Source organism: Lissotriton helveticus, chromosome 11 (genome assembly GCF_964261635.1).
Source record: "Lissotriton helveticus chromosome 11, aLisHel1.1, whole genome shotgun sequence".
Classification (NCBI taxonomy): Eukaryota; Metazoa; Chordata; class Amphibia; order Caudata; family Salamandridae; genus Lissotriton; species Lissotriton helveticus.
Genome location: NC_136072.1, coordinates 233,026,450 through 233,053,209, shown reverse-complemented (window position 1 = coordinate 233,053,209; position 26,760 = coordinate 233,026,450). Strand labels below are relative to the sequence as shown.

Below are 26,760 nucleotides of genomic sequence, written 5' to 3'. Positions count from 1 at the left end.
AGCCTCTCTTTATTTCTGTCTCTCATTTTGTTTCTCATATCTTTCATCTCCACAGATGTTGAGGTCAAGAGTGTTACCGCAGACATACCTCGCGTGCCCACAGGAAAACTTCCCTATTCTCTTAAAATGTCTGCAGAGGTCATATCCCCTCATGGTGTCAATCGAGTGCAGTCCAACTGTGGCCTGACCCCCCTAAAGTACCTTAAGGAGGACAAGACATCTGCCCAGGTAAGCTTTCCTCTTTACTAACTATTCATTGTATGGTGCCCTATTCAAATGCTCACTAACCATGGTGGGGTGGGGTACTGTGCTTCTAAGTACGTAAATAATAAATGATATCCCATAGCAATAACTCATCACCATCCTTTGGCCTAATATCGAATACTGCGATAAAGGGATGGCTATTTATTGACTTTTTTCATTAGCATTTACAGTAGGAACAGCCATACAACTGATCATCGAGCAACAACGGCATTCAGCAATGGAACAAACAGAGCTCAGCCACAGACCAGAACATGTATTGGGGCTCCCATATGTCTTTCATATTAAATTCCACAGCACATCTACACTTCTCCATATTATATATTAACATTATAGCACTGGGAATAGACCCAGGATTCAAAGGGCTGGCAACAATCTACTTACTTACTCCACTGAGTAACTGTCAGTGTCTTTATGATCCCAAGTTTCCAGGAGGAGCTCAACTGAAGGGCCTTCCAATCACTCTGGTAATCCAATAGATAGTATATTGCTACTTCTCGGCCTGGCATCAGCATCCTTTACCCTTGCTTTCCAGGCATGTGTGGTCACCAGCAGCTGCATGATCTTATTGCATATCTGAGGCATATTTAAAGTAATTACCTCCTCCACCTCCTCAGTAGTTTTTGTCCCTGAAACAAGAAGATTCTTCTGTAGACGGACAGAGTTATGTTGCGCTTAAATCTAAAGCAAGTTTTGGAAATAGAACACGTGCTATTTTAGGGAGTAGTCTTTGAGCTTTTTCCTCCCTCTACATGCGATTGTGCTAATGTTTCAGAAGTAACATACCTGTGTGCAGCTACATACAGCAGTATCTTGTTATTCCACATGAGTATATAAGGCTTGTCTTCAAGCATAATTGATGCTGCCACAGCTAGACACTTCAGCCATCACAGCTAGCTATGCCTGGGGAGTGACCATCAGCAGGTCAGTCCAGAGTCGCAGGCCTCTGAGACGTATAGCTGAACAGATCCCATGTCATTTACAGGTAACCGCACTGTCTGAGGGCATAAGAGAATCTCCATTTATATCTTGTTACCGTCTTGCAGGATCTCCAGTTCAGAAGCGTAGTGTATTACGGGAGAGGGGAGGATCGAAGATACCTCAACTGAGTCTGTGTTACAAAGGGACATGGGACTAGGCTTAATTCCCCAGCTAAAAAGATGAGGGGGACTACACTACATTTTTCACTATCAATGCTTGGAGTACGGGTGGAGAAACATAACCTGAGCTAGATTGTCTCCTACTTGTAGTGGTGCGGTCGCTGTTGGTAGCTGGCTGTATTTACAGCCAAACATGTGGAACCTAGTTACGATGGCTTCGAGTTCACAAGGTTGGGCTTGGTGCATAATGCTAGATACAGTTGCTCGCTGGTTGATGTATGTGCCATCTTGTGTGTATCAAGTTATTGAGTATTCTGATGGAATACTGGATTTTTAGAGTCAATTAGAAGGGAGTTGATTCACATATTCTTTTTATATGATGGGATGGAAAATAGGTCTTCTCTTATTGAGGTTTGAGGTTGCACAACACAAATAGATGAGAGTTGCAGTAGCTTCAGTAAGTGCAAGTAATTTACACTTCATAATACATAGTACCACATATATGCAGTGTTCTGTCACAGTTGTCACTCACAAGCATCTTGTGACCCCTTCTTTGTTTCCATGAAGCAGTTTTCTAGTCTTGGGCTGAAGTTTATAGTTTCAAACCAGAATGAAGGCATCGACTGGTGTTACACTTTGGACATACATCTTTCAACTTGTTAAAATGAGGGTCTTCTTACACATTAAAAAGAATTACCTTCTGTAAAAATTAATTCAGCTTGATATGTCGGAGAGTACCTTCAGAAACCTAGCCCTGTTTGACTGTAAAATGAGGCTCGAAAGACATAAACAGTGTTTTGATGCCTGTGGTGTCTGTGAAGAGTCTTCCATGGACTGTTTCTCCAAGTGGGACATCTCTTTGACTGTTGTAGCTGTTACTTTGTTACACTGCTATCAGTATTGTCTACTGGTTTGTCTCCACTCACCCCAATACTCACACTGTTCCATCACCTTCTATTTTTTTTATTTCATTGCCTTGCTGGATGGTGTACTGTTCTATTTGGTCCTCTTCCCTGCCCTTTATCTGTTTCCTGCTCTGTCGTCAGAGAGAAAAGGGCACAAAAAGCTGCCTCACATATGGGTCACTATCTCTACTTTCCTCTCTCTGGGAGTCGTTGCTGGACCTGCGCTCCACTTATTATCTTTTCAAGGGAATCCTTCACAGCCTTTCACCAGACACAAGTGGCACCCCCTTGAACTGTGCTCTGCACTTTTTCATTCTCTGCTCCTTCTTGCCGGATGTGGTTTCCTCTTAGACGCTTCACTTCCATCTACCACCCTTTTCTATTGACTGTATCCCCAGGATGTTCACTGCACCATGAGATTTCCATTTTCACCCTTACATCCTGCCCTGCCCCTTGCGGCCTGCACTGCCCCTTGCATTCTATTCATCTCTGTGAACTTTGTGCTACTGTTCACCTGTGTCCTGCACCCCTAGTATTCTTTTGTCCCCTTTGTCCATTTGCTCTCCTTTAGCTTCATAGTGTCAACCCCTTTTTATTCTTGTTCAGTGGAAAGGAAAAGTTGTTAACCACTAACCTGTAACACAGGTGTGGCATGGATAGCAGCAGTGTGAGCTTTTATGAAACAAGGCACAGTTACAAAGCAGAAGACGGCATTTTAGGCTTCTTTGCTGCAGTTACCCATGTGTTACCTGTTCAAAGTATTCAAGGTTTAAAGATTTCCTTAACCATTTTGTCAATCGAAAACATATTAGGCCTTGGAAAAGGAAGGACTTACTCTTACAATTAAATTTGTGACCGCTGATTTCATATGTGCATTAACAACACAGGGTCCTAAGTTTGATCACTCACTGCAGCATCATCTAGAGGAAAGTCTTCAAATTCACTGCTAGTGTCGCATCAACATTGTGCGCAGATGGGCCTCACTTTTTTCCTGAATACAGAATGTTTGCATTACTGCTGGCTCATTTATGGCTCTGAGATGAAGATCCAAAAGTACACTGAAAAATTAAATGAGAAATTGCTGCTTCTTGAGGAAATTGTTCCACACCCAATCTCTGACTTTTATCTCACATGTTTGAGGAAGGTATTTGTGGATGTAACACAATTTAGCTTACTGGACCATTAACCATGCTTATCTGTGCAATGATGTGAACTGTTTAAAAACACATTGGAAACTGTTGGAGACTGCTCTGTTTAAATTAGCTCCAACGTGGAAAATGTTTAAATATACAAGACAAACCCAAGGTAAGACAATTAATATTATTGGGACCTCTCTATTTCTAGAACTTGTAACAACAGAGGGTAGAAATAAGATTAGGTACATATTCAGCCTGCTGGAAGAGTAAAATGCTCTCCCCCCTCCTGCAACATGTCTCCCCAGAACTGGCGCATTCAGTGAGCCTAGTTAACACTGGTTCTTTATTAAACCTCTGATCCTCACAGACAGCTGTTTTAAGAACAAGATGTAGCGATATGTGAATTCTGGCCTGAATGATATTTTGGCTATGCATCTCATTGGTAGATATCAACTGGCTACAGACTCATTAAATGCAAAATTACAATTTTGTACAGCTAACTGATTTACATACAAAAAGACAACCAAAGGGGTGTATATTTTTCTAAGTACTGTATCCTTATTTCTCACATCTCTGTAATACTTTCCAGATCCACATAAAACATTTTGTCTTCCTGTCCTTTGTCTTTCTCCAGGTATCTCTTGCAGATGACCACAAGTTTGACAAAGATGTGGAGCTCTTGATTTATTACAATGAGGTCAACAAACCCAGTGTCATTGTGGAGGCGGGGCTACCTAGTGCAGACCCAGGTTGGCCAATCAGAAAGCCTGTTCTATTAAAATCCCAGCTATACGTTTGCATCTCTCATACCTGCCTTCTCACTTGATCTGTCTCTTACAATTACTCCACTTAATTTGTTTTTGTAAAATCAAATTGAACGATCAATTGTTTTTATCTTATGAATACATTAATACATTTGCATGCGCAGGTTTAGCTCATTAAAACGTGATTCAAGCTGTATGCAGTGCAATTGAAATGTTGAGATGAGATGAAGCTACATGTTGCTATACAGTGGACTATCCACATAGACAGTTTCTAAGTTCCTGCTTTAAAAGATGTTGTCTAAATTCCCTACTTGATCAAGGGCAAATATCCTCAGATGTTTTAGTTCAACATTTGGAACTAGTCTTCTGCAGCTAAGACCACTATTTGGCACAAATTTTTCTCAAAATATTCCCTTTATTTATCTGTTGGCAACATCTCTTCAACTGGGGTTAATAGGGCTGAACAATCAAAATTTACCTTGATTTTATATGCAAAACAATGTATGTATGCTCTGAAATTTGCCTCTTTGAAATCCCTTTTCAATGTAAAATATACCTTGTACGTCTCCCAATAAGGTAATAAGATAGCAAATAAACATTTAAGAGAGCTACCTCACGCCTTTCTGCAGGCCTATCAACAGGCTTCATGTATCAAGTGTTAAAACCACATTCAGCAGTATGTAGATTATTGGGTGTAAATTCATTCTGAGGAGGCCAAGTTCAAGGTGTGCCACTGCTATAGGTCTTTTAGCGATGACGCTAAAGCCAGTTTCTCCACAATGTCCCCTTGTCTATTTCTAAAAAAGCAGTGCTGTAGCTACTGCAAAAGGAGGCGCTTTCAGTAATAACCAAATTACTTTAAATTTGAGAAGCGTAATCAGCGGAGCAAAACATCTTCATTTTTTTATTTCAAAGAAAAAGAATGGTTTGCCTCAACTTTATAATACTGCTTCAAAGAAAGATTTTATCTAAACATCCTCCTACAAGGAAAATCTGAACTGCTCTTGTGCAACCTCTGATGCTCGAATTAAATTGATCCGGTGTTTATAGTGTTTGTTTTCTATTGCTACATTGACTATTAAACATTTACTTTGAACATATTCAGACATTATTTTTGTTCTTCCTTTGTGCCCTCGTTTTGCATTTCTATCTCAATTTTACTTTTTTCTTTTTGCTTCTTTCCTGCCTCATTTGTAGCAGTTTGTAATCCCCAGCTTCTTAAATTTAAAAATGAAGTTTTTTGTTTTCCAAAAGGTTCCCTGATGTCGTATGTAAATCTGATGTTAAATTTTTACCCGAACATCCCGGAGAGCCAGGAGCAGGCCACCTGTGGGGAGTTCATCTTCCTCATGGATCGCTCTGGAAGTATGGGTTGTAGTATGAGCAGTGAACCTGATTCTCCGCGGCGCATAGACAGCGCAAAGGTAAGACTACAGAGATCTAGTCATTTAATGCTTTGCTTTTATTTAAAAAATACAGTATGCCAATGCATCATGGTCCCTCTTTCATGGGCAAGTCCTTACTGAACAGGTGTTCATACCTTCCAGAACGGAATTCATGTGGGTGCCCAAGGGAATGGCACCAAAAGGCTGGTTTCTCTTCAGTTGAGGCTGAGCCACAGTAAGTGTTGCTCTCCTCAACTGAGTGAATGTGGCGGCTTGGGTTCATAGGCATGAGTAATCTTTGTTTTTCTGCCAGAAAGTACAAACCCAACAATATGGAGAAGTCCTGGAGTATTGGCCAGACTTTTTCAAAAGGTTGTGCCCCTGCTGGAGTACAAGAGGCTATGGGAAAAGCCTGGCAATGCATGGGGAAAAAATCCAAAGTTGATAAGCATTTTCCCTCTCTTCCTCCTCTCATGACCCAATATCTTCACATAGTAAATGAAGAGGGGCATGAAGGCAATTAATTGATTACTTGGACCTTGGATGAGTGGCCCAAATTGATTAATCACCGTTATTTCCCCACCCTCCAAAATTACCTTTACTAGGCATCTCAGTAATTTCTTGAGTGGGGAATTAACTAGTATTGCATGTTTTTGTGAAATATTATGCGGGAAGCCTGGTCTACGCTATCGGCAGCCAAAATCTGTAAGGGAAACTTGGAATTCTGACTGGTATGGTCGCTCTCTTCACTGGGCCAATCATAATTAATTGCCCACTCATAATAAGGGCCTGACTGGGGATCTGCATTATATATTGTCTCTTCCTCAATATATCTACATAGAACAAATAGGGGAGCGAAGGTAAGGGCATTATGTCTCTTTGACTGACTATTAGGTGGCCCTTTCTTCTATCGATGACTATACCTCTAATGTGAGTGGGGGTTGGCCCTCCAAATCTTGTACATTTGCTTTTGTTTTGATTTATTTAGCATTCAAGTTTCACTGCTTATTTACTTCTGTATTTAATGACTGACTTCTGCCAATAGTACTGTTTACATAGTAACCTCAAAGTCTGTTCCTGAGTTCACCACTTGACCAACCCATCTGATACAGGGCACATTTTTTCTTTCCCTGTTACTACATAGTCTAATGTGCCAAAATGACCAGTAGATACACATGAACTGAGAGACCCGTGTGAATTGCAATGTAGATACTTGTAGCGGTCACGAAGTGCAGCTGTAATCAGTCTGTAGCAGAGTCTTAATGTTCCTCTCACATACTAACTCAAAAGTATCTCAGGAAACCTAGGGCAATGTTTCTCATCGAGTCAGTCACATGGCGGCCTTTAAAGCTGGGATTTCCCACTAGCAGTTGGTGGCCACACAAGGAAACCGTTACAGCTTCGAACATGAAATGTAAAGCTGTGTTACATGATTAAAGATGCTCTAAATAATTACAAGCTAGCTTATCAAGCAGATAAATAGATAATAGCTCAATGTCACAGTTGATATGCGTTTACTGTAGAAGAAAGAAAACTTCACATTTTAAAATTTATTTTTTAACCTTTTGCCAAACAGTGCATTTTAAATGAATCTTCAAGACTCAAGAAGCAAAGGCTTTTTTTGCATTGTTAAAAAAAGCCACTTCTAAAGCTTGTGAGCAGGTTATGTCTGTGCAGTCCTGCTCTTATTTTTTCCATGTTTTATTGAGCAAGTTATAGCATACACAAGAAAGGTAAGCATGAAACAAAATCCAAAATGAAAGAAAAATTGTACGATACAAGTGGAAGATAGAAAAACAAATTGAGGACATTTAATCAGATTACATATTGAGGATGGTCTAGGCTACGGGCATGACTTAGGGCCCGATGTAGGTAAATAGGTTTTACCGATTCTTAAATATCGAATTTTACCGATTCGGTATTTAAGAATCGGTAAAACCTATGTAGGTAAAAAATCGGTAAAAAATACCGATTCGGTAAGATTCGGTATATACCGAATCGCTAATTACCGAATCGGTATTTGCCATTGATTCCTATGGGCCTTGAAGCCCATAGGAATCAATAGCAAATACCGATTCGGTAATTACCGAATCAGTAAATTTACCGAATTGACAGGGGGAACAGGGTGTCACTTTGACACCCTGTTGCACCCCTGTTTCAGGCTTGTGTGCCATGTGACACACATACATGCCCTTCGGGCATGTCTGTGTGCCACATGGCACAGGTGTACATGCACAGGTGTGCATGTACACAGGGATTCGTTATTTACAATGTAATAGTATGACATGGTAAATACTGAATCCTGTAAGCCCTGTAGCACTGTTAACAGTGCTACCTAAATTTGAAAATACATATTCGGTAAAATTACCGATTCGGTAAAATTACCGAATATGAATGTATTTTACTCACCTACATAACAATGTCCAAATACCGGTCGGAAACGGCCGAAAATCGGTATTTTCGGCCGTTTCCGACCGGTATTTGGGCACCTACATCTGGCCCTTAGATTTTTATGGATTGGTTACTCTATCACAAACTAGACGGATATTCCTCCGCCTTATTACGAGTGCGTTATATCATATGGGACTTGTAATAAATTAGGCCCCTAAGAGAGTCAGTAGCTCAGTAGCTCTGCCTTGTTACAGACATTCAAAAGTCAGGTTGTTCTTGAAATAGATCTAATTGTTAGTTTCAATTTCTTCCATAAACTCGTCCCATTCCCTGAGTCCACCCATCATGCCCATTTCAATAGTATAGCAATTCACAGTTTGTGCTAGTGGTTGACCAACGGTGAAAGTGGATTCGGCCACCCTTGTCTTTATATTAGTTTAACACTGACAGATTATTAATGTTGTTTGCTAAGCGACCCAGGGCTGTAGCCTAGTCCAGAAATAATGATCACTTGAGAAATATTGAAGTCTTTCTGATGAATACTTTTAACCATCCCATGATACCTCCCAGAGCTTAGCCAGCAGTAGGCAAGATGTCTGAAAGAAGAGTCACTTTGGCATTTTCCTCGTAATATCTATGGCAAGACTTAGGAAAGTTTGCCAATTTAGGCCCCATGAGTGACATGGTATTAAGATCTATCCTTGGTGTAAAGGGTTGAAATGGCACTAGTTTTTGTAGAACTGACATCAGTTAGAGTGTTTCCACCTCTTACAATTGCTAATGCTATGTTTGTTGACTCTACAAAAACACCATATTTAGATTATGACATGAATGCTATTACAAGAGTAGGCTGCAGCAGGTGCTTATACTCGTAAAAATAAACTGCATTTTGGTTTTGATCAGCTTTTTCAAGTTCCTGTTCTACCAAAGATGTCCTGATATAAATCGACTTGTATACTGTTTACTACAATGTTGGATCTTCAATACATAAATTAAAAGGGGCTAAAAGTCCATTCATTGGGGTAACATCTGTCATCTGTGGGCGAAGAACCGCTGATGTACTATTTAATGACTGATTTTACCATGCCTATGTATCTGAGATATTGACATTGTAAAGCGCTCTGATACCCACAAGGGTCTAGTTCGCGCTATATAAAACCTTCAAATAAATAAATACTACATGCATGTAATTTTAGGTGTAGTTTGGTGAATAAATCAATGGTCATCCTTTAAAACTATTTTCATGGCTTAATATTCTGTGTAATTGTATGTAGCTGTTAATGTTATTGCCCCACTATAAGGTAAACATATTTTAAATTTTGTATATTTAGAAATAGCTAGAAACACTCTAGGCTAGCAAGTTGGATTTGGTCAAGCTCCACCATTTTTGTTAGATAATTTTAGACATTAGGAACCATACCTAGGGTGTGCTTAGCGTATTTTCACAGCTGCTATATACTGGAATTTGTCTTATATTTAGTTTTTGGACTTTCAATGTGGGTGACCTTGTGTTTTAAATCACTATACTATTGCTTCATTTCCAGTTGTTGGCGTTCTTTCGCTTTACTTTTTGGAGACCAAGTCATATTAGTGACCGGCCATCCGTGTGTAGCTAGCCACACTAGTTTAGAACAACTGGCGTAGCTGGGCTGTTCAGGAAAAAAAGAGATTTCAAATCAATGACTTTTTTGCTTGTTTACATTTAACACTGGTCTATCTCATCCTTTTGTCATTCAGGAAACAATGGTACTCCTACTCAAGAGTTTGCCCCTTGGCTGTTATTTCAACGTTTTCGGCTTTGGAAGTCACTTCCAGTCATTCTTCCCGTGAGTGTCAGGTTTAAGTTGAGATTTATGATTATTTCCTATTATATCAAAAATATTATTTGTTGAGCATGATACAATAAACTTTTGTCCATATTTTGACACTCCTAGATGTATGTGTCTGTATGGGCTGTGCACTCTGTGTACCACTTAAGAGAAGAAACTACTGTGCTGTTCTTTAAAGCGGATTGCCTTTTTGCACTGATCTGATCTTAAGGTAGCTTTGTCTCTAAAGTGCTTTAGTGGGGACCTTCCGAGTCACTAATCTTGCTCCACAAACATATTGACCCTGTTTTGAATATGGGTTCTTCAGTAGCTTGATCAATTAAGTTACTTTGTGTATATGCAGTAAATATTTCACAGGTCTCATGATATATGGGTTTCATCATTATAATGATAGAATTTAAACTACTTTGCAGAGCTTTTCCATTATCGGGGCAAAAAGGGTTATAGTGCAAAGGAGGACCAAATTATTCTGTTGGATAATCCAAACTATGATACAAGCAAAGTGCAAATTATGCGGCTCAATTTCTGGCATTACTATTGTTATGTGGCAAGTGAGTTAAACCCATAATTATGTTTTAAACCTCCACAGAATTGCAAAATTCCACTGTCCCTGACCACTACCGGTTGTTTTATCAACAATTATTTCATACAAGGGGAAAAAAAACTAAACATTCTATTTTTTTTTCAAATACATTTTTATTTAGTTTTCCAAACAGCTCATCAGTCATACAGAACAACATCAAACAGAATATAGGTAGCACAGTTCTAGCACTGGTATAAAAATCACAAGAATCCTCAAAAACAAACCCCATCTCCCCTCACCACCCTCTCGCCAGGCAGGCACCGGCCAATAAATAAGCAGCAGATACCAACAGCATTAAGTTTTTATGCATCGGTCCACCACACACCCACAACCATTTGAGCCTGTCCTATCTCCGGTCTTCATCATCATCTCGTAGATGTATTGAATAGTAACGCAAGAAACCACGCCATAACTTGCATAAACTTTAGGGATTGCCCCTACAGATGTATGTTACTTTTTCGGCCACCATATCCATGCCCAGGTTCCACTCATGTAATGTAGGACATTCCAGCACTATCTAGTAGCGAGGTATACACCTCTTCGCCACCACGAGGTCAAGGCCACAGAATAGAATCTTTGCTCGGGGTAAGTCAACATCATTGGGTATCTGAAAGAGGTTATATTTTGGGTCCAGCAGAATGGATTCTTGCACAATCCCCCGGAGCTCTTCAGTAATCGCTGCCCAGCCCTAAAGCGTGTGAATAAAGAAGCCATCTTTACCCTGGCACCTTAACCTTTTCCATGCTAATGACAAGGTCAACTCGTCATGTATAATGGGAATCATGAAAGCTCAGCGCAGGAGGGGAAAAACCCTCTAGCAGCCAAGGTGTTAAACAATGTGGATTATGTGCTCTAACCGCAGCATGTAGCTTCTTCCTATGATAATATACTCTGTGCAATATCTCTCTATTTGTACATCAATGTCGCCTCCCAATCAATATCCTCCAGGTCCCCCACCTCTGCTGCCCACTACTCCTGCAACTGTGTCAGGGTATCAGGCATGTCGTTGTTCAAGGTATAGAAAATTAGGGAGATTGCACCCCTTACCAGCTCCCCTGTAAGCAGTCACCTCTCCCCAACACCTCCATAGAGGTAATATAGCGGAGCTTGACCCCCACTGTGCCCAATCCAGCCCAATCCAAGCCAAGTGATCCAATGGGGCAAAAAAACAGCCCTTAATACAATTAAGTGGGCTACCCAATAATACCCTTCCAGGTTGGGTGGTACAGTCCCCCATTAAACTGGCCAAACTGCAGGGTTTTCAGGGCTATCTAGGGTGTTTCCCACCCCACAGCAAGAGGTACATGTCCCCCCAGGTCTGGCAAGGAAACCTAAGCATTCTTGTTCTAATCAATGTCCATTGTTCGCTTTACTCTAAAGATGAAACATTTAACAGTCTTTTGCAAGCTGTGTTTTTTAATAGTACAAAGTTTATTTTCTACTGAAAGTTTACATTCTTGACTACATAATTAAGTACTGTTGTCTTAGGTTTATTTCCAATAAGCAAATAGTATAGTCCATGGTTTCAATAACTATTTTTAGTTATCATTTCGCTATTTGAAAACAATAATTTTTAAGCTAACTGCTAGACGTGGGCGGAACTTGCAAAGTTTCACTTCGCGGAATACTGTGAAGCTGCATAAAAACTCTGCGAGATTCTGTGGAGTTCCACAAGTGAAATCAGTGCATTGCTCTTATCTTTAGCACCAGGAGTTTGTGCCACGCTGCAAAATCATTGCAAACTGCACCACGCAGCATGCCGGAGGCTGCTGCTTCTTTGCTGCCGCTCAAGTTGATTTTCTATTTCAGCGGCAGCTTTCTCACCGCAAACTGCTTCGGCTGCCAGTGTTGAGAAAATCTCACCAGGTGCCGCTCTAGTACCCACAAATCTCACTAGAGAACATTTATTCTAACTTGCACTTGCCAACGTAACTTTGAATAGCTAAACTCGAGAAAAATCTCTGCAACGCGGTGTTTGGTGGAGTTTTGCTGGAACTCCACATTACAAGTGTGCCGCAGAGTGGGTAAAACTCCACAAACACCTCTGATGGAGTGGAATTTATCGCCCACCCCTACAAATAACCATAAAATAAACAGGCAGTCTAAAAATTTAATATGGGTAACTTTAATATTCTGATTCCACACGTTCATCTCGTAGTTTTTGTAACATTTATAAAGCACCCAGGAAATTATTGATATAATTGATAATAGATGTGTTTCCACATCCTTCCTTTCCATGGTCTGACACTATGTTTTACTTCCAGTGGCTTTGATACCTGTAAACCCCCTGGAGCTGCTTCACTTTGTTTTTTTGATTTCTCCGCCAGTCGCACACATGGCTGTGCTCAACTATTGTCTCACTCAGAATTAAATCTCCGCACATAGACACTGTCCTCTCAGGAGACTGTGGAAGACAAAAAATTGATTAGTGCTGAATTGTATGCAAGGACACGCATCTTTTGCCTTTAGCCGTGGGAGAGGTGTGTAGATAAGGCTCTTAATAACTCGACTAGAACTGGCACCCCTACACTTCCCTACCTGAGAAGGTAGTTTGTGGCTGCATTACATGCAATAGATTTGGGAACCATGTGCTCTGCGAATAGTATTTTTCGCAAGTACACATAACACAAGATAGTGTTCTGTGAATTAGGGCCAAGGCTATTACTCATTTCTGGTCATTGGAGCAGCTTCTGTGGCCTGGAAATCATAGACCCTATGATGGTTTTGTCAATCTGTTTTAACCACATCATGAGATCTTCCCAAGAGTTCTGCTATAGGCGCAGTTTATTCTGCCTAAGCAGAGCATCCCTTGATCTGGCCAGCACTAACTTTACTGCAGTTGAGATACAAGTCCAGTGACAGGAACATAAAGCCATGTGTTACTTTCCAATCCTTCCACTGTAAGAAGATGAGGAAAGGACATGTGAAGATGTTCTCTATTCAGCTTAACGTAGGGTACATACCTCACATCAGAGTTTCTAGTATTAGCTAAATGCTGGCTAAAAGTACTTTTTACTTGTTCTTGGCCTTGTAAGAAGCTTGGCAGTACTAGCTCAAAAAACTACAGGCTATGGGCAGGACACCTTGTTGATAGATATGTATAGGTTCCCGCTCGGATATCACTTATAGGTCTGGGAGTAAGGGGGAAGTGATTCAAAAGTAAAAAGTAATAAACTCCCACACAACCTCTATTTCTTTATAGGGATGCACTAAAGCTCTCCTCTGGGACTGTCCATTGTATGAAATCAGCATTCCACCCACCTATTCATGATGGAGTTTATCTTTTTATTGTATTTCTTAGATTATTTATATTTTTCTTTTTTCAATTTACAAAGTGTACAAAAAGTATATGCATGCTTGAAGTTCTTCTAAAAAATTCTGTGTGTTATCTACAGCAGTCAGAGATGGGTTAACAATAGTGCTTTCTTTTGTCATACCTCTCCAAGCCAGACTGTATTGCGATACATGTGAACTGTTTTTAATTCTTGAGTAGTTCTTTGCAACTGTTTTTACAGTGAGCCTTGTTTTTCCCGTGTCTCACAGGAATAGTGTGGAATACACCCAAGAATCCATGAAGTCTGCTCTGAAGCAAATAGAAGAAATGAAGGCAGATATGGGAGGCACTGAGATTTTAGAGCCTTTGAAGAATATTTACAGCAAAGCTGAAAAACCGGGACACCCAAAGCAGGTAATTGGATAAGATGGTAAGAAGTAGGAACATTTGGGATGGAAGAGAGAGGCAATTGAGGAAGCATGAGGAAGATATGAAGTGTTAGATTGGGGATTGCAATAGGTAAGAAAAGAGTGGGGAGCCATATGGAAGATGCAGAATTGAATAGGAAAAGGGGTGTAGTAGGAGGGTCGGTTGTACGAGGTTATCAAAACTGAGCACGTCCAATACAATACAATACAATGCAAGAAATGTATAAAGTGCACTGCTACCTCCGAAGAGGCGTCCTGGCGCTAGTGGCACATAGGAAAGCGAGAGTTAAAAATCAATAAGTAGGGTGCCCTATAAATAAGAATCAATCAACCAGGTTTAAAGATTTTTTTCTGAAAATAGGTTCCGAAGGGCAACAGTGCAAGTGAAGAGGAAGGGAATTCCACAGCTTGGCAGCAAGAAAGACCAAGGATCTACTGCCTCTTCTAGCCTTCTGAATGCAAGGGTGGCTGAAAATGCTTGAGATTATTCGATCTCCGGGATCTGCTTTGGCAATGTTGCTTGAACTCCTTATGGAGGTAGACTGCACCCTTATACATAAGGGCCCTGAAAGCAAAAACAAGAGCCTAACATTGGATTCTTTTAGTGACTGGGAGCCAGTGGAGTAGACGAAGATGTTTAGACACAGAGGTAGGCAAAGGACTATTTAGGCAGTAGAGTTCTGCACACATAGAAGATGCTTTATTAGATAGGCAGGGTAACCCAAGTACAAACTGTTCGCATAGTCAGGTTGTGCTGTGATAAGTGTATGGACAGTTGTCTTGCGAGAGTCCACTGGGAAAAGGTGGAGCATCCTCCTAAATGATTTCAGTGTAGCAAAACATTAGGCTGATATTGCCTTGATTTGGAGTTCGAATGAAAGGTTGGAGTCAAATTTCACTCCAAGGTGTGTAACAGTAGAGGCTGGGCGAGCACCCAGTTCTAATCACAACCAGATGCTAGGATCCGGAGATATCTTTTTTTGTTTTTTTAAATCTTCTTCTTTGGAACTGAGTTAAGTTTGAGGCAGCTTTCATTCATCCGTTTGACTACTGCCTTCAGACACAATTTCAAAGAACTCAACTTCAGGAGATTCGTATTGGAAGGCAAAGAGGAGTGGAGTGTCATCCCCATGCCTCTACAAGTTTTGCCAGTGGGTCAAGATAAATATAAAAAAAGGTGGGGCTCAGCGCAGATCCCTGAGGCACACCACCCAAAAATGGTTTAAAGGCAGAGGTGAAAGGGGAGGAAGAAGACTGCCTGTGGGCTATCCTCAATAGACTTTAGCCATCGCAGGTCCTGATCTCTGATGTCGATTCCTTTGAGTCTGTCAAGTAAGATGGAGTGGGAAATGGTGTTGAATGCTGAAGATCGATCAAGTAGCATTACCATGACAGGTGAATTTAAGTCAAGGCTTTCCTTTACGAATTCAGAGACTTCGAGTAGGGAAGGCTCAGTACTGTAACCCACTAGGAAGCTCAACTGTGTGTCAAGCAGCAGGCGCTTGGACTCCCGGAAGTGAGATAGTGGCCTGTCACAAAGGAAGTCCTAGATCACAGACATAAACATAAATGGTAGCTTCTCAGGGATTTTGAGAGAAACTTTTCAGTTTAGGCTAACAATTTCCTCCTGTTAGTTTCTGATCCAGTTATGTAAACATATTGTTTGTGTTGTAAGTGACCATGCAATATTAACATTAATTAAATATGATGACACTTAAAACCAAAATAATGCCGGGTTAGATAAAGTGTCAGTACGGTGTTTCTACCTCTGCCTCCGTGCCTCCCTGGGTGCCCCTTCGCCTTACTGCAATCTCTCTGTGGTGAGCCGCCCGCCTGACTCCCTGTGCCATGGCCCCCATCCAGACCCCCTGTTTAATACCCGACTGTGTCCAGCAGCCCCTCTGTGACCCTGCCATGGCCTCCTTGCCACCCCTTTATGTGCCACCCACTCACCTGTAGCCCCTTCATGTGCCTTAGTCCTCCTTGAGCCAGTTTAAATTTACTGGGCTAACCTGGCCCTTGACTACCCTGTGAGCCATGGAGGAGTGAGTCAGGACATACTGTAAATGGGCTAGGGCAACTTCAATTAAGTAAAGAACGCAACAATAGCACAATAATACAAAAGATTAGTCAAATAATCAATAGTGACAGTAGTATATAGAAAAATACAAAAATAATTTTATTTGTTATACATGGCAGTGTTTCTAAAAAGAGGTTGCATAATGGTTCTACATCTCTGGGCATAAATTGACATGAGCAATGTTATGTACTTCAGTCAATTATTCATACTTTCAAATATAATATTTCATATAGATAAAAAGCAGTTAATTAATCCGCAATTTGGGTTGTTGAGAACAATGTCCATAGAACAACAATTTATCGGGTGGTTTCCAAGTTCTGTCTCCACGCGTGTTTCAGCAGCTAACAATGCCTTGCCTTCCTCAGGAGTTCCACCGCCAAAAAAGTATATTCTACAAGAACAATTGCATATCACTACCATGTTACCAAAAAATTAACAAACTAATAGTGTCACTTAATGAATCAAACAATGTACATTTAGACATACTTTATAATAATGATGATACAGTTCATAAAGGAAGATACAAGTTCACATCTATATTGAGCTTGAATGGAGCCATGTGAAACAGGTAAATACATAAAAAGTGCAAATTGTGTATTATAGAAGTCTAAGAAGAAGAAGGGTTGAATTTTTTTTAAATATGACATGAAAGAAAAGAATAGACTGGTAGACATTTAAGGATATAGAGAGGAAAGTGCCCCATTTCTACCGCACCTGACACGTGCAAAGTTCCCCTGGTGTAATCTTATCAGAATGGCTAAGATGGCTTGGTCTGACTGGCACATGCTTTGGCATTCTCAAGATGCTCCGGAAGTTCCTGCCTCTGCTCACAGAAGAGCACAGGAAGATCACTGTGCAAGCCTTAATTGGCTCCAGATTGGACTATGCCAACGTCCTCTATCTGGGTCTTCCGGACTATCTTGTACAGCGGCTGCAGGTTGTGCAGAACTCTGCGGCACGCGCTATCTTTGGCCTCCACAGGCGAGCCAGAGTGTCCGGCCTTGTGCAGTCGCTTCATTGGCTGCCCATCCGGAAGCGGATAACTTTCAAAGCGTTGACCCTGGCTCATAAAGCGCTTTTTGGCTCTGGAGCAAAATACTTGCAGCGCAGGCTTGTCTTCTACCGCCCGGCCCGATCTTTGCGATCTGAATCTCTGTTTTTGGCGGCAGTTCCCTGAGTAAAGAAGGCCCGTATCGGGGGGCGCTCCTTCAGACTGAGGGCACCACAGCTCTGGAGCCTTTGGCCTTGCGCGGTACATCCAATCTTCTATCTTTCAGGAAGGGCCTTAAAACCTGGCTTTTTACCCTTTAGTGTGTTTTCTGTTTACTGTTCATGAAAGTTTTATATGGTGTTATGTTTCTTCTCTGAGCTGCCAAAAATAAAGCGCCGGGACACTCCACTCGAGTAGCCGTACGCTATAGAAATTAAATTTAACATAACATAACATAACTCCGCCAGTACGGTCCATAGTCTGTCTCTTGGTACTAAATCGAAGGCGGCTCGCAATTCCACAAACAACAGCGTACAAACTGCCGCCCTCGATTACCGCGGTCTTCCAGAACAGAAGATTCAGACGGAAGATCTGGTCCATGGTTGAGACCCCCTTCTGAATCCCGCCTGGTAGGGACTAAGTATGGTGAATTCCTCTATCCAATTTTGGAGGCGATCTAGTATCAGCCTACCAAATAATTTCTGGGGTATATCTGAGGCTGATGGGCCTGTAGTTCGCTGGGAGCAGAGGTGATTCCTTCTTAAATATGGGAACAATCTCTGCGCCCAGCCAAGTACAGGGGACCTCCATATCCCTCAGGACAGCGTTGAATATCATCACCAGTAGGGGGCCCATACATCAGGCTCCTGTTTGAATAAGTCGCCCGGCAAGCCGTCCAATCCCGGCGCTTTGCCTGGGATCATCCCTGCAATGGCTGCTCGTACCTCCATCTCTGTGAAGGGGTCCCCTTCCACTAGTGCGCTTGTGGTAGGTGGAGGGTTGTCAGAGGCCTCGTCAATAACCCTGTAAAGGGACTGGAAGTGATCTTGCCAGGCCTTGGCTGAGATGTTCGGTTCGATAGCCGAGGCTAGCTCCTCAGACCCCGTGTTGACAATACGCCAACATTTACGAGAGTCCCTGTTAGCTAGTGATATAGTGAGGTTTTCCCATTTTTCCTGTTCCCATTCACTTTTGGCATGGGTAATCAGGCGCTTATAGTCCCTTCTCCTGGCCTGTATCACAGATCTATCTGTACCTTCCTTAATCGAAGTCAGGAGATCTAATTTGGCCTTGCGGCATACAGCATTATACCAAGTGGGGCGGTTATAACGACCACCCGCCCTCTTACCTGTGGAAAAAAGGACTTCGGCCACAGACTTGATGAGGTCCTCATGCGCCACCCACAATTGCTTGTGTGTGCCCAGGGAGGTGGGGTGCTCCATTATTGCACACACCTTTTCAAGAGTAAGGATGAGCCGGGAGTAGAGCCCAGAAACCTTCTCTGGATTCGAGGCCAACTTCTCCCACCTCACTCTCCGTCTATTATTCGTCAGCACCAACCCTGGGGAAGCGGCGTCTGCCACAGCCCCTCTATCTTCCAGGCCGGGAAGGGCGTATTCCAGTTCGAGCGCATTGTGGTCGCTGTCTTCCCTAGGTATCACCCGGAAGTCAGTGATATGTGACCACAGAGAGAGTTGGACCAGAATATAATCCAGTCTGGACTCCCTGCCCTCTCTATGGTATGTACATTTGGGGGGGATGTCGGAGCTTGTACGTCCATTGCAAGCCCGCACGCCGTGTTTCAGAGTTAGAGCAGTAATTTGGACAGCTAGAGGGGTCCAAGCTCTAGGGGGGGAGCTACCGAAGGGGTACCAACCACACGGCATCCTCCTCCTGGGATAATCCATCCAATAAACCTAAGAGGGGCTCAAAGTGGCAGTTAAAGTCACCTCCTACCAAAAAGGGTGTACCCTGGGGAATGTCACTGAGAAAGACTGAGAGTTCCTCGATGGTGTGTGACTTTTGTGTGATGTTTACCGGCCTGGAGTAAACATTTACCACAACCAATCTACTCAAGTTCGGCCACTCCAGCAAAACACCAAGAATGTCCTCTGAAGCTGTGGGGAGTAATGTGGCCTCACAGCCCAGGTCGACAGCCACCCAGGTTGCGAGACCTCCTGATGGACTCCCCTTACCCCCCCCCCACTTTGCTGTAATAGAGAATACCGCGAAACCTGTACGGGAGAAAGCCTCTCTTGCCCAGGTTTCTTGGAACAGGCATATATCTTTGGCCTCAATAAACGAACTCCAGTCTGGGCAATTCAATTCATTCCCCAGGCCAGCCATGTTCCAGGATAATATCTTGAAAGAGGGTGGTCTGGGATTCAAGATAGGAGAAGGAGGAGTGGCCGTATCAGTTAGACTCGTCAATGATTTAACGATGTGCGGTCGTTCCCCTTGTTCGACTATGGGTTCCCTCGTGTTAGATGGGGGTCCTGCGGTGTTCGAGTAAGCCACTTTAGAATTGTTTTGCTCCTCGCAATGGTCCTTCTCCAAGGTTTTGGCAAGGTATTCAGTAGGTGGAGTAATTTTTCCTTCTTTAGGGCCCCCATGTAAACCACTAGCCTCCCCCCTCCTGCCCCAGTTCTGTCAATCCACCATGTCCAGACAGCTGTACCTGTTGAATGTTGGAAAATAGTCAGGCTGCTGGAATCTGGGACGGTCAAAGTCTCCTCTTTCTCTGTCGCCCCAGCCTCTCCCCCTCCTGGAGATTGTATCCCATCCCTCCTCCTCGCGTGCATGGAACAGTGGTGGGTAGAAAAAGGATAGGGGTAGGGACTGGATAGATGTCCCCTGCTCAGGGTGCGACATCTACATATGTGGGAAACGGTCCTAGGATCCCTGAAATTGATTAGGACACAATCTCCGTTGATTGACTTCCTTGTGTTGCCTAGCCATGGGACTCTCCTTACCATAAGAACCTCGCTCGATGTTCCATAGGGTAGAGGTCTATTTATGGTAAGCCAATTAGCCACCTTGTTTTTCAGAGCGGAGACAGATTCTTTGGAATCGGATTTCAGCTCTGGTACACCGGCCAAAATGACTGTGTATGGGCTCGCCTCTGGTGGCAGATTCACTGGCCTAGGTTTTTTGGTGATGACATGTGCTCCCTGTGAGCCTATAGCTTTTTTTTCAGGGTGGCTAGATGTTGTAGCGCAATCAGTCACCTGAAGGGTTGCAGTATGTGGTATAGGCGGCTGTGTTTGTGATATCTTGGGAGCTAAACCAGCATCCTTCGCTATGGGCGCTGGTGTAACCTTCTTATTCCTGAGCTCTGCCCCGCCTCTAACAACATTATTATTTATTTTAAAACTGTCAGCGAATTGCACAGTTGCTTTTTCTATGGTCACTAGCCTGGCTTCAATCTTTAGTAGGCGTGCTTCTAGAGGGCTCAATAATGTCTTAAGAAGTGCGTCAATGTTGGAAAGAGTAACATCATTGACGCCTGTATTTACACTGGGAGAAGAAATTATCGTGTCTGTTGTCTGTGGAGGTGGATTCACAATAGATGATAGCGTGATTTTATCCGGTGGTATGCGTCCTTTTTTACTTGGTCCTTGTCTGTTACCCTCCACTGTACAGTTGTGCTTTGCGATTTTAGCCTTTCGCCCCCCAGGATTTTGTGCCCCTCTTTTCCTTTTTGGTATAGCTCCTTCCCTTTCCCCCTGCATTGGGCGGCTAACACTATCGTTGGTGCCATCCGTGTTAGCCGTAATGACAATAGGTAGGGGGAGAGTGGGCTGTACTTGAGTCTGGGGTAGGGGTAAAAGACTAAACTCTTCAGGGGCACTAATATCATTGTCTGTGTTGTAAAAGGTAGAATTGGTTAAGTGAGACAGGGCTAGCGTCCAACTGACCACATTTTCCCCATTATCTGAAACTATGCGATCCAATCTATTTTCCGGAGTCCTTGCGTGCGCTATGGGACCCATGGAGGATCATTTTACCCATTCCATTTCTTGGGATATACGCCTTTCAAGTATCGTGATTTCATCAATCAAAAGAGACCCTGCTTTAGCAAAATAAGTGTCCAAAGTACCTTTTGCTGGACCAGCGGCCAGCGTGCTCTTGCTCCTTGTTTCTCTGGTCGCCATAGTTCACGAAATTAAACTGAAGCAATAAAAACTCCAAGATAACAGCAAGAGCAAGGGGGATAGCCCGGTCCCGGACTCGACCTTTCTCAAACGGCCTGCCCTTTGCCCGGGCGTAGCCCGGCTGGTCCCGCGATGCGCGATGGGGGCGTAATTAAATACACAAGGGGAGGCGGGCTGCCACGGGAAGAGGCACCAGCTGGAGATCGATGAAGGAATGCTGGTCCTCGCAGTCCCGGGCTCCCGCAGTAAGCGTCCTTTCAGTCAGGGTCCGCACACAGTTCCTGGCAGTTCTAACAGAACTCAGCAACTCAGCAACCCAGAATCCGAAGCAGAAAGAGATTAGGGCAAAATGACTGCTACTAGCGGCTCCCGCAGAGCGGGGGCCGCGAGCAGTCAAGTACTGGTGAGGAGAGGCGGGGCTGCCACGGGAAGAGGCACCAGCTGGAGATCGATGAAGGAATGCTGGTCTTCGCAGTCCCGGGCTCCCGCAGTAGGCGTCCTTTCAGTCAGGGTCCGCACACAGTTCCTGGCAGTTCTAACAGACCTCAGCAACTCAGCAACCCAGAATCCGAAGCAGAAAGAGATTAGGGCAAAATGACTGCTACGAGCGGCACCCGCAGAGCGGGGGCCGCGAGCAGTCAAGTACTGGTGAGGAGAGGCGGGGCTGCCACGGGAAGAGGCACCAGCTGGAGATCGATGAAGGAATGCTGGTCCTCGCAGTCCCGGGCTCCCACAGTAGGCGTCCTTTCAGTCAGGGTCCGCACACAGTTCCTGGCAGTTCTAACAGACCTCAGCAACTCAGCAACCCAGAATCCAAAGCAGAAAGAGTTTAGGGCAAAATGACTGCTACGAGTGACACTATTAGTTTGTTAATTCTTTTGTAACATGGTAGTGATATGCAATTGTTCTTGTAGAATATACTTTTTTGGCGGTGGAACTCCTGAGGAAGGCAAGGCAGCGTTAGCTGCTGAAACACGCGTTGAGACAGAACTTGGAAACCACCCGATAAATTGTTGTTCTATGGACATTGTTCTTAACAACCCAAATTGCGGATTAATTAACTGCTTTTTATCTATATGAAATATTATATTTGAAAGTATGTGGATAATTTCGGTCAGCACGCCACCGATTCACAAATGGGTGCGCATGAAAATTATAGCAAAGCGAGCTTGCAGAATAGTAGAAGTAAGCAAGTCACGGAGACGGATAAGGTCTAACTTACCGATTAAATAATTGGGAGAAGTAAGCAGCTCAACGCAACGTACCAATATGTACCGTGTTCACCTTAAGGAAAGGCAGAGTCGGGATAGCGTTTCTCGCGGTTGTTTTAAAGTCTAACTGCTTGTCACATGTGAGTCAGGACTGCATCTCACATTGCCGTTTCCAGCTAGGCAGTGAACACAGGGGTAGGGACTAGTGACCATCGCCTGCAATATTGGATGTCCCTTAAAGCAAAGGAAGTTTGGCCACAACTTTTCATGCCAGTTGTAAGCATTTATGCTGAGTGGATTACTTGTTTCATTAGGGTAAAGGAGTGTTTTGGGGTGACCAGTAAAATGGAGTGCACATTGTCTGTTCTGTCTAACATTAATTCTGTACAATATGGCAAATATATATATATAGCTAAAGAAATGGATGGAGCTTCGTTCGAACGTTATGTTATGAGTTGTATAGAGCGCACAGCTGCCCCAGCAACCGGGCGTCCCAGCGCTAGAATGCAACTGTCATAGGCAGACCAGAAAACACACGAAAGATAAGTTATGCAAGAAAAAGATGTGTTTTGATGGCTTTACGGAAGAGTGAATGATTTTGGATGTTTCTGATATTTGCGGGGAGGGAGTTTCAAAGCTTTCGAGCTAGTACGTGGAAGGAGCGCCCTTCAGTCCATACTCTCTTAACCTGGGGGACAACCGCCAGATGCTGGTCCATGGAGCGCAGCTGACGGGTGAGTATGTAGGACACCAGATGACTGGCCAGAATAGTGGGAGATTGAATATTCATGGATCTGTGGGCGATACAAAGAGTTTTAAATTTAATACCTTTCTCCACCGGCAGCCAGTGCAGTTTGCGAATGGAGGTAGTAGTGGAACAGGTTCGCGGAAAGGCTAGGAGAGTCCGGACCGCCACATTTTGTGCTCTTTGTAGGCAAAGTATCTCTGCTCTGTTGGCCCCAAGATATAGGGAGCTAGCAGAGTCCAGTCTGGAGAGTATTGTGGCCTGGATGATCACCTGACGGGTGGTAGGATCGAAGAAGTCCAACAGTGGTTTAAGCCCTCGTAGGAGCCAAAGCATACCCCGGATACTGCCTTAGTTTTGTCCTGAAAAGTGAGAGCGCACACTACCCAGACCTCCAGATTTGTAACTGTCGGTTTTGGGGCCGGCGGGAGACCCAAAGAGGATGGCCATCAATGATCACTCCATAGACGGATGTCTTTGCCCACCAACAAGATCTCAGATTTGTTGGCATTAAGTTGGAGGCAATTGGCAGTCATTCAGTCTGAAATGGCTGTTAGATCTTCCTTAAACTTAAGTGCATCTGCCCAGCGTCAACAAATAATGCTACCACCAGCTGTGTGCCATCCGCATATGATACCACAGCTAATCCTCTGTTCCTAGCTACTGCTGCTAAAGGTTGGATGTAGATTTTAAAAAGGGTTGAGCTCAGAGCCGAGCCCTGAGGAACCCCTTGGTGGAGAGCGTGTACCTGGGAGCAGGAGGTGGGGGTGGACACTTGGAAAGTATGCTCTGCTACGAAAGAGGTGAACTAGCCCAGGGCAAAGCCGTCAACACCGATATCCTCCAAGCGCTGCAGCAGGATCTGATGGGACACGGTGTCGAACGCAGCGCTCGGATCCAATAAGATTAAAGCTGAGGTGCGACTGACATCTATCGTGCCCCGTAGATGTTCTGTTACAGCAAGAAGAGCGGTCTCAGATCTGTGACATGGGCGGAAGCCGTTCTGGGAGGGGTTGAGCAGATTGTTGTATTCTATGAACTTCGTGAAGGTGGCATTGATGTAAGCTTCGTGATCTTGGATACCAACGGGAGAAGGGAGATAGGGCGGAAGCTCTCTGGTTTGGAGGCATCCATCGTGGACTTCTCTAGCAGAGGGACCACCTTGGCATGTTTCCAAGCGACGGGGACTACCGCAGAAGACAAAGATTGATTGATGAGTTTGCAGAAGGGGGAAAAAAGTTGAGGTCGACATTTCTGGAATTGTTCTGGTTAAGAGGGTCTGCAGGGGATCCTGATTTAAGTTTATTGCAGATTGTACGCATCACTTCTTGAGAGAGCACTTGGAAGACAGAGAGTGAAGGAGTATCGCGGGACAGCATGGAGGGGCCAGCCTTAATTTCTGTGTAGGGGAAGGTCTTGTATACGTCCTCGACCTTCTTGATAAAGAAGGCAGTGAGGATCTCGTATTGCTGATTAGAAGAAAGAGGGGTGGCTTTAGGCTGCCCTGAGGAATTAAGGTCTTTAAGCAGGGAAAAGACACATTTAGCAGGATTACTGCTGCTTCTGATCTCATCTGCATAGTAGGCAGCTCTTTCCTTCTGAATGGATCTATGATAGTTCTTGATGGCTACACGATGCAGGAATGATTTGGCATTTGGATGCAACATGATCTACTTGAGCACCATGGTTACACAGGCATTAAGGCACATACATAGTGATTTGTTTGTTTATAAAAGAAGTGAAGTCATAGTGCACCTTTTCAAGCCAATCATTATTGAATTTACTGCCCTGGGGTCAACAGATTAGGCTGAATTCTGTTTCCTCTGGGTGAAGCATGAGAGAATTGGAAGAAGTCCAATTTTGTAGGTTTGAATGGCATTTCTTGCAATAATATCCAGGATTGAGAAAAGTTTTAAGAAGATCTGTCACTTACGTATTGGTGGAGGATCAAGCCTGCCTCCTCCATCTGGTTTCGAAGTGGCTACATATACAGAATGAACAACATATATGCTTCCACCAAGCTCTTGTGAATCACCACATTAAATGGCGGCAGGAACTGAGTTGCTTTCAATACGTTAGGAAGCACGAGAATCTGTGTTTCTTGTGACCACTGCCAAGTCCAGCATATACCTTATCACCTTCCTCTCAAAGCCTTAATTCAAGTTGGAATGCAGTTGAGGCGGCCATCTGTAATGCCAGAAGAAGATACTGCAGAAAACCTTGGGTACTGTAGATATTTCTGGTCTTTCTTTGGTTTTATATTAATCTGTTATTGTTACTGTCTTCGTGCCTGCATGTTTATTGTTAGCATAAATGCAACTTCTAAGGTTCTTCGCAGGGTGGATAGTGTTTCCTAATTTGTGTGTTTATAATACACCGACCTCTGTACCGCATATGAACTCAAAGGAATGTTTATACTGTCTTGCTGATGATCAACAGCAGGATATGAACTGGAAATACAGGGGACAGTGATTGGGTAGCATCATCCTTACTGTGGGCTGCTAACATTTGGTTTCGGATGGGATTCGATGCCTAGTAACCCACTTAAATTCTAGAGATTACCTATCCTTCCTGGACACCCATGTCTTAGGACTCCTTATAACTTCTTGTCTTCAAGGTTACTTCCATACTTGTTAACCAGTGTTCAAATGCAGAGTGTTGTGCTTGGTACAATTGATACTAACCAAACTTTAGTAAATGTCTAGGGTAACCAGTCCTGGATTAGTTCCCTAACGCATTTCCCTCCTCACATGTTCAAGAATGATTCATCTGCTGCAGACCATGACATGTGTTAGGGACCCTTACTTGCACATAATATTATGCTGGTACACAACAGGGTCAGTTTTTTACAAGAATGGTGACTGCCGTTCACATAATAATTATCCATTTTACCCTTAGCTACAGAGGTGCCCACCTTGTGCTAAGTGATCCCCGGGGCCGACAATTATCTAGGCTAGGATGAAGAAGGATTCAGGTTGTTTCCCGCCCAGGCATATGAAGGGTGAGAATCCTATCAAGTGCTCCCCATGCTGCACTGGTAGATGAAGGACGCTGGAGTTCCCTGTGATGTCTGAGCTCCTCTCCTTCTTTCCTGATAGTTTCCCAGTACTGTCACGAAACAGTTGTGGCTCTTTCATGCCATGGCCTTTCCCTTAAGAGGGTAAATTGAGTGAGGGCCTTTGGAATTAGCCACAAGTTGTCTGATACCCCCATGGTGAGTCTCAAGCAGATCGAAGCAGACCCCATCTGACCCCATTCCTCCTTACTCTCTGTAGCTTTCCCTAGCATAAGAAAGGGCCGGCAAGAGGGAAAAAAGGCTCAACAATCACAAACTCGCCAGGAGCTGTAGCCCAATGTAAGAGATGGGAGTGATCTGAGATGATGTGCAAAGGTACATGAGCAGCTGCAACTGGCAGGGAACTAGGCTTCCCCCTCAGGCATAAGGTACCCCTTCTGTGGATCTTTTATAAGAGAGACACACCCATAAAGATCACCTGTAGGGAGACATCGAGGACAAAAGTAT

At 43.5% G+C, this 26,760-nt stretch overlaps 1 protein-coding gene across 2 annotated transcripts in view; it reads left to right on the top strand.

The window, feature by feature from the left end:
* The window catches only part of LOC144792790 (von Willebrand factor A domain-containing protein 5A-like), a 305,281-nt gene that overhangs the window by 57,706 nt on the left and 220,815 nt on the right, over positions 1 to 26,760 (top strand). For both annotated transcript variants that reach the window (XM_078667987.1, XM_078667986.1), the window contains exons 5-9: positions 56 to 228; positions 4,037 to 4,151; positions 5,421 to 5,590; positions 9,680 to 9,768; positions 13,898 to 14,042. In XM_078667987.1, coding sequence (XP_078524113.1) covers positions 56 to 228; positions 4,037 to 4,151; positions 5,421 to 5,590; positions 9,680 to 9,768; positions 13,898 to 14,042 — 692 coding nt within the window. The remainder of the gene's footprint in view (positions 1 to 55; positions 229 to 4,036; positions 4,152 to 5,420; positions 5,591 to 9,679; positions 9,769 to 13,897; positions 14,043 to 26,760) is intronic.